The 14,374-nt window shown below is 40.7% G+C and overlaps 1 protein-coding gene and 1 long non-coding RNA gene across 6 annotated transcripts in view; both read left to right on the forward strand.

The window, feature by feature from the left end:
* LOC140226030 (uncharacterized) overlaps positions 1-14,374 on the forward strand; it is a 234,405-nt gene that overhangs the window by 69,036 nt on the left and 150,995 nt on the right. The gene's annotated exons all lie outside the window — the stretch shown is intronic.
* LOC109039911 (glycine dehydrogenase (decarboxylating), mitochondrial) overlaps positions 1-14,374 on the forward strand; it is a 138,262-nt gene that overhangs the window by 57,243 nt on the left and 66,645 nt on the right. For 3 of the 5 annotated variants that reach the window (XM_072306323.1, XM_019055633.2, XM_019055634.2), the window contains exons 7-8: positions 1,151-1,374; positions 10,273-10,412. In XM_072306323.1, coding sequence (XP_072162424.1) covers positions 1,151-1,374; positions 10,273-10,412 — 364 coding nt within the window. The remainder of the gene's footprint in view (positions 1-1,150; positions 1,375-10,272; positions 10,413-14,374) is intronic. The other 2 variants (XM_019055635.2, XM_019055637.2) reach the window with 1 other exon arrangement.

Consider the following 14,374-nt stretch of genomic DNA (forward strand, 5'->3'; position numbering starts at 1 on the left):
CCCTAAGTGCATTACGTAATGCTTTAACGGCCCCTTATGTTAGGTCACTCGACGACGTCGTAAATCGTTCGTTTTTGTTAGGTTAGGTCAGCCGATACCACCTCATTTTAGGTTAGGTCAGCCGATACCACCTCATTTTAGGTTAGGTTTAGTTTCCATAGGTCGGATTTGTTACGTATCGCTAAGCTTGAACCCCTCCCCCGTGTAACGCACCGTAATGCTGGCTCAAACCCCCCTCCTCCCTAAGTGCATTACGTAATGCTTTAACGGCCCCTTATGTTAGGTCACTCGACAACGTCGTAAATCGTTCGTTTTTGTTAGGTTAGGTCAGCCGATACCACCTCATTTTAGGTTAGGTTTCATTTCCATAGGTCGGATTTGTTACGTATCGCTAAGCTTGAACCCCTCCCCCGTGTAACGCACTGTAATGCTGGCTCAAACCCCCTCCTCCCTAAGTGCATTACGTAATGCTTTAACGGCCCCTTATGTTAGGTCACTCGACGACGTCGTAAATCGTTCGTTTTTGTTAGGTTAGGTCAGCCGATACCACCTCATTTTAGGTTAGGTTTAGTTTCCATAGGTCGGATTTGTTACGTATCGCTAAGCTTGAACCCCTCCCCCGTGTAACGCACCGTAATGCTGGCTCAAACCCCCCTCCTCCCTAAGTGCATTACGTAATGCTTTAACGGCCCCTTATGTTAGGTCACTCGACAACGTCGTAAATCGTTCGTTTTTGTTAGGTTAGGTCAGCCAATACCACCTCATTTTAGGTTAGGTTTCATTTCCATAGGTCGAAGCTCGATGTATCGATTGCGCTTGAATCCTCATTTTTCCCTACCCAGGTAATGTCTGATGATCAAAATTTGGAAAGCATGCCAAATAATGTAGTCCCAAATATTAGTCAAACGATCAACAAATTCCAAGGCCCTTGGAACAAAGACCAATTTTTATCCAAAGGAAAAATGATTGAACAATATGTCCTCTGTGAATCAAAATTTACTTTTTTTTTAAAAAAAAAAGGCGACGCTTGAATAAGACCCGTTTCCATTCGTCGGTGAAAAAAGATAATGTATATCCTCTAGTGAGTAGGTACACAAAAAAAGTCATGATGTAATCTTGTAAACGAAGAAAAAAATGTAATGAAAAATAGTATTTTGTTTCTGTTATTTAGGGACATGGATGGTAATTTAGCCTACAGGCTTGCCTTGCAAACAAGAGAACAGCATATACGCAGAGATAGAGCAACAAGTAACATTTGCACCGCACAAGCGTTGTTGGCTAACATTTCCGCAATGTATGCTATTTATCATGGCCCTGAAGGCTTGACAAATATTGCAAAGTGCATTCACCGCCTGACGCTTACTCTCGCTGAGGGTACGTTTTACTGATTATCACAATGACTCTATTATGAAATACTGCAAGCAAAAGCTAATCCACCAGCAAATATTAAAAATACTGTTGTGACAATGTTTGTTGCCAGTATGTTTTTTTTAGGCCTTGTCTCGACGGCGCATCTGTTGAGGGAATGGTGCAACTGTTGCGTGTTTGTTACGCCAACCGAAGTTCCGTGTCTCGAAGCGCACAAGCATGTTTTCCTAGAAATTTTAGGCGGGAATACTTGAACAACATTAATTTTTTTAGGTTAAACGGTGTCAACAGAGGTGACTGAACTGATATTTATCAACGGGGAGTGAAAGTTTTTTCTTTATTTCGACTAGGTATAATATGAAACAATAACATAACACAGATATGTATAAAAGAAAGTATATTCCATAAAATTATATTTTCCTGCTGTAGTGATATGCTACTGCTACTGACTGAAATATAAAATTGTTACCTACTGAAATTTAGATAAATATTTCTAAATAATAACCACACAGAAACGTAAACACCCGTAATAAACTCCCGCGCTTCGCGTACCTATAACCGGCGTTTATCAATTCGGAACACGAACAGGAATCTGCAACAGTTGCACAAAATACCCTCAACAGTTGCGCCGTCGAGACAAAGCCTTATAACGTTACGACAACGCTTTTACACACGTTTTGCTGGGTGGGAAATTTAGTTCTAAGCATAGGTACCTACAGAAATGGAAAAGGGAACAATATCTCGCAATTTTGAGTTTTAGAGAATTTTGAGTTCACAATAATCGCCATATTACCTATCGCTTTTAGACCTTTTCATAGAACCCTTTTCTAAATTCATGTCAAAAAGAATAAGGCACCTATATTTATTTCAAACAAGTCGTGATTAGCTCGCTTTGCGAGCTGACACGTCTAGCCGGGGAGTGCCCCTGGACCCCACTTCTACGCTTCGCGACGAACTTGCGACTCGCTCCGCGAGCCGCCACCGCCCCGCACAGTTTTTAACATTGATGGGGAAACAACATCTATGTCTTAATCTTCTTTTTCACCAAGTTTTACAGAAATTGATGTTCTAGGAGTCCGGACCGCGTTTTCGTGCGGGGCCGCCATCTTGTATTTGGAAATGTTGAAAATCTGACCAAAAATGCGAGTTTTCCGTCGCAATACACCTCCTAATTCCGAATTTCACAAAAATCGATGCATCGGAAGCCGAGATAACAATTTAGACCACGTTCGCCATTTTTGATTTTTGAATTTTGAAAATCGGACCTAAAATTCTAATTTCCCGTCGAAATACACCTCCTAATACCGAGTTTCACAAAAATCGATGGATCGGAAGCCAAGATAGCAATTTAGACCACGTTCGTCATCTTGGATTTTTGAATTTTGAAAATCGGACCTTAAATTCTAATTTCCCGTCGAAATATACCCTCCAATACCGAATTTCACAAAAATCGATCGATATCAGGAAGCGATATAGCATTTTAGGCCACGGCCGCCATCGTGGATTTTGAAATTTTGAAAATCTTACCAAAAATTCGAGTTTCTCGTCGAAAAATACCCGTGGGTACCGAGTTTCACGAAAATCGATAGAACAGGAGCCGACTTAGCATTTTAGGCCACGGCCGCCATCTTTTGGATTTGGAAATTTTGAAAATCTGACCGGAAATTCGAGTTTCTCGTCGAAAAATACCCCTGGATACCGAATTTCACGAAAATCGATAGAAGAGGAGCCGACTTAGCATTTTAGGCCACGGCCGCCATCTTGGATTTTGAGATTTTAAAAATCCGACCAAAAATTCGAGATCCCCCGAGAAAAATACCCCCGCTTACCAATTTCCACAAACATTCGTCGAAAAATACCTCCTAAAACCTTAAATTTCGTCTATAAGGCAGTGACGTCACGCAACAGGATTGAACCTGTTCGGCGCGATGCGCGTACACAACCGCGTATCTCCAATGTAATACTATAAGGCGCGAAATAACTTTTCGCTCTTGCGGGCATTCGAGGCAGCGGATTTGAATGGGAATAATTTTAATCAACTTCTCATTACAATAGCTAAGCGTGTACCAATTTTAAAGGAAATCGCTTCGGCCAATTTTTTTCTAGGGGGGGGGGGGGGGGCCATAGTGAGTGGGAACAGCAGCTTTATATAGAGTAAAATATCAGCCTCCCATGAAATTTAAATGAAATGTATCAGGAAAAAATAGGTACCTATCAGAAATTTGAACTCGAAAATAGTCTCGCCTTTTTATTAAATCCAGGCTGGCTGGCAGGGGTACAAAAATTTCTCGAACACGTGACCGGGCGGGTCACGGTTGGTTCTGTGTGCAAATGGAAAGGCCCCAAAAACAGCGCTTTAAAATGGGAAAGCCGGCAATGTCGCGTATTTTTGCAAAAGTGCGTCAGTATTTTTCGCAAAATCGCGGCAATTTTTACGTGCAAGGGTATTAAGAGGTCATTTTTTTGAAATTTCTGAGAAAGAAGGAGTTTTTAAAACGGGAAGGCCAATTTAAAAAATGGGAAGGCTAAGAACTGTCTGCATCCCTGCAGGTAGAAGTCGGTCATTTCAAAAATGACATTTCACGGGTAGATTTTTATGAAGTACCTATTATGATATCTGGAGACATTTTGATCAGAAAACTTGCAAATTCAATATCCAGTCGTTTTACTCTACATATTCACATCCAAATCGGCGAACCAAAAATGGCTTCTAATCCCAAAAAATAAAGTTTACCAATGGATCTTAATAAAATTGGTATGGGGGTGTTATCCAAAGATATGGAAATAATACTAGTTTTACCCTAGGTATTCTTAAATTGAATTTGGCGGAAGATGAGCGGTGTTTATACTTCCAAAAATAATTGCATATATTGAATCATCATCAAATATATCATATATTGAATGTGTTAGGGTGCCAGGACTTAAGTTTCGAGCCTTTAAATTGTGAGAAAAAAAAAATTTTCAATTAGAAAAGAAGAAAAAAATTAACAAAATTTCACTAAAAATCGTGTGTCAGGGTGCCAGGACTTAATTTATGAGCATTTAATTTTTGAGAAAAAAATTCAGGAGAGAGAAAACAATTTGATCATGAGATTTCGATGAACTTTGAAAGAAAATTTCGACAATTTTGATAGAATTTTAAATTTTTGAATTTTACCCTAAACACACACTAAAAAAAAATTTGGAGAGTCTCGCTTGGCTTAGTGCAAGGGGTAACCGGACTGAAAGCACTCCAGGGAGTTTAGCTTACTACCCGGCTAGCCTCCGCCACATATAACGGTCGTTAAGGGTAGGGCCAGAAGGGCACTCTACTCACAACTACCACTCTCCTTGGGGCGATCTTATGCCTCCACCACCGTGGATTGGATGGATGAGCTCCACGGAACTCGTATTAGAAGAAAGGGGTCTTACCACCTAGGGATCGACGATTCGGGGTAGATAGCGAGACCAAGATACGATAGATGACCAATTCTTTTATTCGCTACTAAATGAGAAATGCAACAACACAATGACTACTTAATAACTCAATACTCTACTCTAAACTCTCAATACTCTAAACTCGACTCAAAATCAGCAGCATGGATTATGGTACTGCAGCTAGTGAGAATAGCCGAGGCTATTTCGGAGTGATGTTGACCGTTCGTTACTGAATTTTTCGTTCCTTTACGCCTGTAATTTGTTTTGTAAATTGCATCTCATCAGTGGCGTTGCTTGTCGTGCGATTTATTGATCGATCCACTCAAATTAATGGGAAACCTACGGTCGTGGTATCGATCATTTCCCACCGCTTCAAATGGCTTAGCCATTGACGCACTGCGATTTACGCCGCACAGTGGTATGAGCAAACAGTAAAAGTCGGACCTGAAGGTGTTGATTGATTTCAAATTTTGGTACATGTTTATTCAAAGAGACCAATCAGACAGGCTGTCGCTGAACGGGAATTTTATGAAAGAACCAATGTAGCCGCTCTTAAACTTTCTCGTTACTAGTTTCAATCTTATAAGTTTCCGAAGTTATTAGTTTGTGTTCGACCTCTCCTGCTGGCCCGAACCAGTGTGCGCCGCGTTTGTGCAGCACGGCATTTAAAAAATGGAGTGTATACAATGATTAAAAGTTGAACTTTCTGAATGTTGAGAAGCTTGCAAGGAAGCCACCTAGGTATTAAGAGGTCTCCTCCTTGGTAATGTGGGCGTAAGTTCTTTCGTATATTTTATAAAGTATAAGAATGAGACAAATTAGTTCTATATGAAATTCTACTTGACAGTTGGGGTGTTTAATGTCGAGTAGCGAAAAGAAATATGATCTGGGAGCGTTGTCGAATTGTCTCATAAACTTAGTAGAAAAAATACCTTATACAGAACATCTTTAGAAGAATTAAATGAGCGCATTGTTGCCGAGCCGAGTTGCGAGCATTGAGACGTGAGCCCTGAACCTCATAAGACCATGTAAACAATACGGCTCATGTCGCGATGCGCGCAGCACCGTCCGATGGAGTTGCGTCCATTATTCTTCACGATGAAATGCGCAGGATCAATTTCAACTCATGATCAAAAATACGGGAACTTAATTTTCGCACGGAGAAGGACGCGTGAGAATGGCGGACTACCGGGACCGAGCACCAAATCGATACAATTTTGAGTAATTTATCAACAAATTCACGGCAATTTTTTTTTCTTTCTCTTTCCTCCACAAAAAATGAGCTCCAAAATTACCATCGCAATTTTCAACGAGCCAATAGAACAATAACATACATCTAAAACAAAATTAGTAGGTAATTGCGGCACAGCCTCGGAAGCGTCGCGGTACTCGCGCGCCATTTTCCTCGCGTCCCTGGTAAAAATAAGCCATACAAATTACCTATAGCCCGGCCATAGGAAAAATCCTATGGTAAATTGAAACATGGCCTTTTGGCGATAGGAATTTTCTATAGCCGGCGATTGAGAATTCCTATGGCTGGCTGTAGGAATTCTCAATCGCCGGCTATAGAAAATTTAGGGGTTCGCAGCTAGGGGATGGTGGAAAAGGGTTAATTGTGGAAATAAATTTTGAAACCATGAAAAATAATAATAATGAAACTACTGGGACGTAATTTACCCGATTTTGAAGATTAGACATTTTTGCCTACCTTAGGGATTGAACCCGGGACCTGCCTAACACAAACCGAAGACCCTAACCATTAAGCTATACCAGATGCTGCCTTCATGTGACGCAAAACCGATATTTAACGTCGATTTGAACGGGAAACTAGGATATTTTCAATCTGCCTGGATTTGTCCGTGTATTTATTTTACTTTTTACTTTACTATATTTATTTTTAAATTTATTTTATCGTTTTACTTGATTTATTTCCTTGCTGACTCTATTTTTTTCTTCACTCTATTTTATTTTTTCAAGTACTTCATTTTTTTTCTTAAATTATTTACTTCTTATTCCCTTATTTTGTTTTATTTTTTACTGTAATTTATTTTAATACTTCATCATGTTTACTTTTTAAATTCATTCTATTCTTTAACCTCATTTAGTTTCTTCCCTTATACTTTATTTTTTCTTCACCTCATTTTTTTACTTCATCTCCTTGCTCCCTCTAATTTTTTACTTCAATTTAGTCTTTGACTTCATTTTATCATATATTTAATTTACTTTATTTGATTTCTCTTCTGTTGTCTCTGTAATTCTATTTTCTGCTACTCTATTATTTCCACTATTCTATTCTATTATTTTACTTATTTAAACTTTAAATTTTTCATTTTCATCATTGGATTGGTAGGCCTAAAGGGAAGAAGAGACAGTATAGAGCGCTAGTGCGAGAGAGAGATAGCCTAGGTGCGCGTGACTTAGGGCCCAACTGAAGCTCCGGTGCTGAGTGCTTTGCGCACTCATGCGACACATCTCAGCACCTATGCGCTGAATCTCACTCCCCTGTTCATTCTCAATCCGGATTTTCCGTTGGACGGAATCAACGATTTTTAACAGTGTATATGACCGATTCAAATAAAAAAAAATCAAAATCAAATCAAATTTTGGAAAAGTAAGAATTATTGAGAAAAAATTGAAGAAAAATATTTTTAGAAAAGAAACCAGGATAGATTCACTGGCGCTTATGATGATTTTCGAAAAAAATTACTTTTTTAATTGCCCCTCGTGCACACGCGTATTTCCAATCGCCGGATACTGAACATTCTGTTGCCGGCTACAGATGGCTGTTTTGGCAGCGGATGGTTATTGCCGTTATCCACAATTGAAGGCCAGCTATTGAATGTCCTATCGCTGACTATTCACGGCTAACGCCGGCTGCAGAACGTTCTATCGCTGGCTGTAGAACTTTCTATCGCCGGCTGTAGAACTTTCTCTCGCCAGCCATACGTGGCTATAGCCGGCGATTGAACGTTCTATCGCTGGCCATTCGTGGCTATAACCGGCGATTGAACGTTCTATCGCCGGCCATTCGTGGCTATAGCCGGCGGTTGAACGTTCCATCGCCGGCCATTCGTGGCTATAGCCGGCGATTGAGCCTTCTATCACCGGCCATTCGTGGCGATAGAGCTTTTTATCGCCGGCCATAAGGGCGATAAGAAAATCCTATCGCCAGCTATAAAAGCTATAGAAAATCCAACAGACGGCCATAAGATTTCTCTATCGCCTTTATGGCTTATTTTTACCAGGGGTGAAAATTCAGTTATTCAAAAATTATATTGAGACAAAGCTCTTAATAGAGCAAAAACGATCAAGGATCGAATCTTGGTAGACAAAATTATTAAATTATCAGGCCCCCTTGTTGCAGTGTTGCAAAATTGCCCGCCAAACGTCATCTCTAAATTAACAGCAAACTGACCGTCCCTTCACGCAGAATTTACCAAATTTCATTGCTTCGGCTAGATAAAACGATCAGTGATTACTTTTAAGTGAAAATGCAACGCTGCAATGGGGGGCCTCTCGCCGCGTCGTTGATGCAAACTTTAACACAGATTTTTACACGAAATTTACGATTTCAGATCTGAATAATTTCAATTACATTCTATCCGATAAAATTCCGTTGTAGGGGAGGAACGACGAAGTATATGAGCTTCATAAGAAATAACGGAAATTGATACCAAATTATTTCGCACACTTACCAGGAAAATCCTTGAAATTCTTCTCTGTGCAAAGAAACGAAGCGCAACGCGCAGTTTGTAATAAAAAAAAAAAAAATACGATACGAATAAGCTTAGGTTAACAGTTTCGATTTCAATTAAGTAGCATTACTTAGTAAATATATTTACGTAAAAGGCCGATAATTCGGCATTAAACACCCCAACTGTAAAGTAGAATTACACATAGAACTAATTTGTCTCATTCTTACTTTATAAAATATACGAAAGAACTTACGCCCACATTACCAAGGAGGAGACCTCTTAATACCTAGGTGGCTTCCTTGCAAGCTTCTCAACATTCAGAAAGTTCAACTTTTAATCATTGTATACACTCCATTTTTTAAATGCCGTGCTGCACAAACGCGGCGCACACTGGTTCGGGCCAGCAGGAGAGGTCGAACACAAACTAATAACTTCGGAAACTTATAAGATTGAAACTAGTAACGAGAAAGTTTAAGAGCGGCTACATTGGTTCTTTCATAAAATTCCCGTTCAGCGACAGCCTGTCTGATTGGTCTCTTTGAATAAACATGTACCAAAATTTGAAATCAATCAACACCTTCAGGTCCGACTTTTACTGTTTGCTCATACCACTGTGCGGCGTAAATCGCAGTGCGTCAATGGCTAAGCCATTTGAAGCGGTGGGAAATGATCGATACCACGACCGTAGGTTTCCCATTAATTTGAGTGGATCGATCAATAAATCGCACGACAAGCAACGCCACTGATGAGATGCAATTTACAAAACAAATTACAGGCGTAAAGGAACGAAAAATTCAGTAACGAACGGTCAACATCACTCCGAAATAGCCTCGGCTATTCTCACTAGCTGCAGTACCATAATCCATGCTGCTGATTTTGAGTCGAGTTTAGAGTATTGAGAGTTTAGAGTAGAGTATTGAGTTATTAAGTAGTCATTGTGTTGTTGCATTTCTCATTTAGTAGCGAATAAAAGAATTGGTCATCTATCGTATCTTGGTCTCGCTATCTACCCCGAATCGTCGATCCCTAGGTGGTAAGACCCCTTTCTTCTAATACGAGTTCCGTGGAGCTCATCCATCCAATCCACGGTGGTGGAGGCATAAGATCGCCCAAGGAGAGTGGTAGTTGTGAGTAGAGTGCCCTTCTGGCCCTACCCTCAACGACCGTTATAATATCATTGCAATCGAGCAGAACATCGACGAAATTGCCTACCTCTAGGGGTTTTTTGCACTTCGGCGCGCTCTAGCGGCCGATAAATGAATCATTTCGAAAAACGGCACGTTGAAGTTTGTTCAAAATTTGATCACCTTCAACTTTATTCCTTTCAACTTTTACTAGGAAGTTATTGACGGTAAATTAAGAGAGTTACGGCTAGAAAACATGATTTTCGGCCCATTTCAAACTTTCGCGGGATCTGGTGGCTTAAATTTAAGTCCTAACATACAACTTGTTACTTTCAAATTTGTTAGAAATTTAGTTGGCTACAACTTTGCTAATAACTAATTTTCCGTTCTGACGAATATTAATGCTATTTATTCCCGGAAAAGCGCGTAAGAACGTGATTTTCGGCAGTTTTCCGACTTTTCCGGGAAGCATCAAATTCGGATTCAGCGACCAAAAATTTATTAGAATCAGCTTTAACCTCTTCTGACCTCTTTCCTGCATTCATTTATACTCCTATTGGTACTGGACTACTATACACTGTGTAAACAGTGGTACTGGGGTAAATCATAAGGGCATAATTCATTCATTTCTTTTTTTCTTTTCTTTTTTTTTCATTTTAAACTTTCAGGTCTGAAGCAAAGAGGAAATGACGTAAAAAATGATCACTATTTTGATACAATCAGAGTCAACCCTATCGGATCTCTTGAGAGTGTCATAACGAGAGCCACTGAAAAGAGAATTAACCTACGATACTTTCCAGACAAAACGGTAAGTGGTTTTTTAGATGGAACCAATTTATTTTACGGTGATATTTCAATATTATTGTTTGCGCCTCAAGGTTTCAATTTTACGACGCCTTATTTTTCCAAAACCAATGAGATACTGTTAGAAATTACGGGAACGACACAAAATCATGTCTTTGGCAAGGTTGATAAAAAAATGTTACAGAATTAAAAACAGCAAGTTCACCATGCATTTGGACGCCCTATTTAGTAGGTACATATTTTTCAGCTCTTAATGCATATGTATTCGGATACAAATTTTGTTCATATCCTAATTGGTCATTTATAGGGTATTCAACTACCAGGGATTAATTAGATCCTCAAGCAGCGTGAGTGCTGTATAGGCGCCAGAGTAAATAGATTGCAAACATGAGCATCTTTCTGCAAATAGGGAGATTGCTCATGATGATGAGATCACCGAGCCTTGAATCTTAATTACTTGTTTGAAAATTTCTGCAGGGTGTTTATACAGGGTGTCCCAAAAGTCCGTAACCCCCCCCCCCCCCGCTGGTAACTTTTGCACGGTTGGAGATAGAAAAACTAAACTTTGGAAATGTTTCTAACTCAAAGGGGATCATCTTCAAGGAGGTTCAAAAGTTTTGCTCTTCCCTCAGGGGGGGGGGGGGGGCAACTTTGTTTTTTCAAATAGTAATCCCTACCTTGTGATACATCATTGGAAAGAACATTAAAAATTAAGACTTTTGGCGCAAACCAAAGATCAATATCTTAATTTTTGACCGAGTTATGATAGGTCAAAGGTCAAATCTGACCTATTTTCAAAAAATCATCAACTCTGGTTCAAATTATCGTGGCGATAAAAATAAAGCGGGGGAAAATTTACCAACTTGTAAGCACTTTTAAGTGAAAATCACAGAAATCACTTTAAACTAATTTTAAGGGGGCGGGGAGTTCGGACCTCCAATTACGTCAGTTCAAAGGTCATACGATTTGCCCGCGAAAAGAGCCAATTTTCCCTAACTGTGCCTCAACATATCTTGGTAAGTTCAAAATTAGTTCAACGTCGCATTTCAAGTATCCGAATTTAGGGCAAAGTTCAAAAAAACGAAATTTAAACGGTACAATTTTACCGCAGGCTATCCAATTGGAATATCGGGTTCGACGCACCCGCGGAGCTGAGTCATGTGTAGGCTGCCCCCTTCTGGGGCCGCATAAGATCGGGTGCCTCGAGGGCTGAGCGAGACGTAGCTGCCCTCTAGTCCTCGGCTCCAGAGCTCTGCCGTGGGGTTGCCGCAGGGTTTGGCGCAAGCTGGGCCGAGGCTCTCCTCCTACGCCCTTGACTCCAGGTACAATGATGGCTTCGGCAGATCGGGCCCGGGGGATGGGGGACCCGAGGGGCGCCAGCTTCACCGGGGCCGGGGTCGGGGACTGCCGTTCGAAGAGTGCCTTAGGGACATCCGACGGGAGGATAGAGCGCCCGTTGGGCCACACTTGCACGGAGTGTGGCCTGGAGGGGTCGTTTCGTGGGTAAGGAACCCACGGGGGGTCGTTTAGTGGTCGGGTCGGTTAGGGGTTGCTTCGGCGGCTCTTCACCAGCTGATGGTCGTTGCCGTTCCGATATTCGGAGGGCCCTTTTTCCCTCATCAAAAAAAAAAAAAAAAAAAAAAAAAAAAAAAAAAGGTACAATTTAATCACCTTAAAAACTGTTAACTTGTTTTTGCCCTCTCCCCCTGAGGGAGGGGCAAAAACTTTGACCCCTCTTGAAGATGGTCTCCTTTGAGATAGAAACATTCCCAAAGTTTCGTTTTTCTATTTCTAACCCTTCAAAAGTTACCAGGGGGTTACGGACTCTTGGGGCACCCTGTATTTCAGTTTTTCAAGAAAATAGGCACTGTTCGACATTTTTGCGGGAAATACTGAAATGACATACTTGAAAGAACACAGAAAATTCAAACAAAACCTTTAAAAAGTATAATGTGACAGGAAATTTGCAATATCGCAATCCGAGGTAAATGGTTTGGTACTTTCAACCAGGGATGGACTGGCCCTAAATTAAGTATGGGGCGGGTCCCTAGGGGCGTCTGGGGGGGTCCCCCAGTAGAAGGGGGGTCCGGGGCACTCCCCCGGAAAATGTTGAAAATTAGGCCCTTTTAGAATGAATTTTACGCTATTTTAGACCCTACTCTTTAATATTATTTTTGAAACATTATCCAAAAAGAGACCAGAAATGCAAAACTTAGTATGTTTTCTTAAACTGGATGAAAAAATGAGAATCCGTTGTATACTTGGAATTCAACTTTTATTTTCCTCTTCCAACGAAAAATTGTGCCAAAGCTAAATTAGTATACAGAAGATACATAGAATCAAGTAGAATAGAAATAGTGACAGTCTAAAAAGAACACATTCTGAAAAACACAGTTCGGATTTTTTTGTTCGTTTGTTTTTTTAAATGTACTTTTTAGCCGCCAAAATTGACAACTGTCTTAATTTTTTTTGAACGCTTTATTGGATCCTTTCTTCGCTCTGCTCATAGAAAAATCAGTGCCGTTTACTAGTTAAATGACGCGTAATGAATGAATAAATCGATGGTTAAATTCTGAAAACACGTAACTCGGAATCCGCATCATGAACCCTGAGACTCGTAAGGATGCTCATGTTTTGCGTGTATCCTTATGAGTCTCAGGGTTCATGAGTTAATGATGCGGATTCCGAGGTACGTGTTTTCAGAATTTAGCCTTTGAAATAAAAATAAAAATGAAAATAAAAATACGAACAAAAAATTGACAAAAATCTGACACTTTGAAAATTATTGTGTTAATTAAACTGGAAATAGAAACACAGTTTTACGCCATTAACAGCCTTTTTAACTCTGTTGAGGTTGCCGCGATCAAGTTGATTATTATCTCGTGATCAATAGATTTGGTCAAATCTCTTTCTACGTACAATAACATCAAGTAAGTCAGTAGTTCTTGCCCAATTTGCGATCGAATCCGCGTTTTAATAAGTTTTAGTTTCGAAAATACTCGCTCACAGGTAACTTGGGTGTATGGTAAGGTTTTACTCTTTTTTGCCGTAAGACCTTTTTTTTCCTTGTTAATTTAAAAAACTGACCAAAATAGGGGGGAGGGGCGAGGCTTGTGTTACGTATTTATTTATTTTTTTTGAGGGGGGGGGGGGTGGTTCGAGCTTGCGTTACGCGTTACGGAGGGGGGATGGGGGTAAAAAAATCGGAAAAACTGCGTTACGTATTATATGGACAGCCCCCATTATGGATTTCGCAAAAGGGGGGAAAAGTCGCCGAAGGCCCCTACGAAATCCCTTGAGGAAGGTTGGAAAGGTTCCCTACTAGGGGCCTCCAAAGTTCAAAATTGCATAGAAATGCGCCCTCGAGGCCTCTCTGAATCAGTACCAAAGGGCCCCCGGCAAAAAGGACCCTTTTGTCGAATCGGCGATAAAGAGCCCGCTGCCTTGAAGGTCCTTAGAGGCGGTATAAAACCGCATCAAGGCCTCTTCAAATCGGCAATAAATGGTCCCTTGGAAACGGCAAAAAAGGACTCCTTCGAATCAGATAAAGGGGCTCTTTTAAGGTCCTTAGAAGCAGCAAAAAAAGGCTCCATCGAGTCTTCTTCGAATCGGCAATAAATGAGTCCTTCAGGGCTCTTCCGAAATGACAAAAAAGGACCCCTTTGGACTTATTCGAATCAGAAAAAAGGGCTCTCAAAATGCAACGCCCTTAGATACGGCATAAAAAAGCTCCCTCAGGGCGCTCTCCGAATCGGCAAAAAGGGGCTCCTCCGGGGCCCCTTTTGGCCGATGAAAGTGGGGCGATCGCCCCATCGCCACCCCGGCCAGTCCGTCCCTGCTTTCAACATTGATGTGTTATTACTTTTCTCAGTCAGCTGCATTGCAGTTAAGTTGACAATATAGTCCAGGCTCCTGGTAGCTAAAATTGAGGCTACCTGGAATTTCGGGTAAACGGCTATTTTTTTT

Source organism: Bemisia tabaci, chromosome 1 (assembly GCF_918797505.1).
Source record: "Bemisia tabaci chromosome 1, PGI_BMITA_v3".
Taxonomy (NCBI): domain Eukaryota; kingdom Metazoa; phylum Arthropoda; class Insecta; order Hemiptera; family Aleyrodidae; genus Bemisia; species Bemisia tabaci.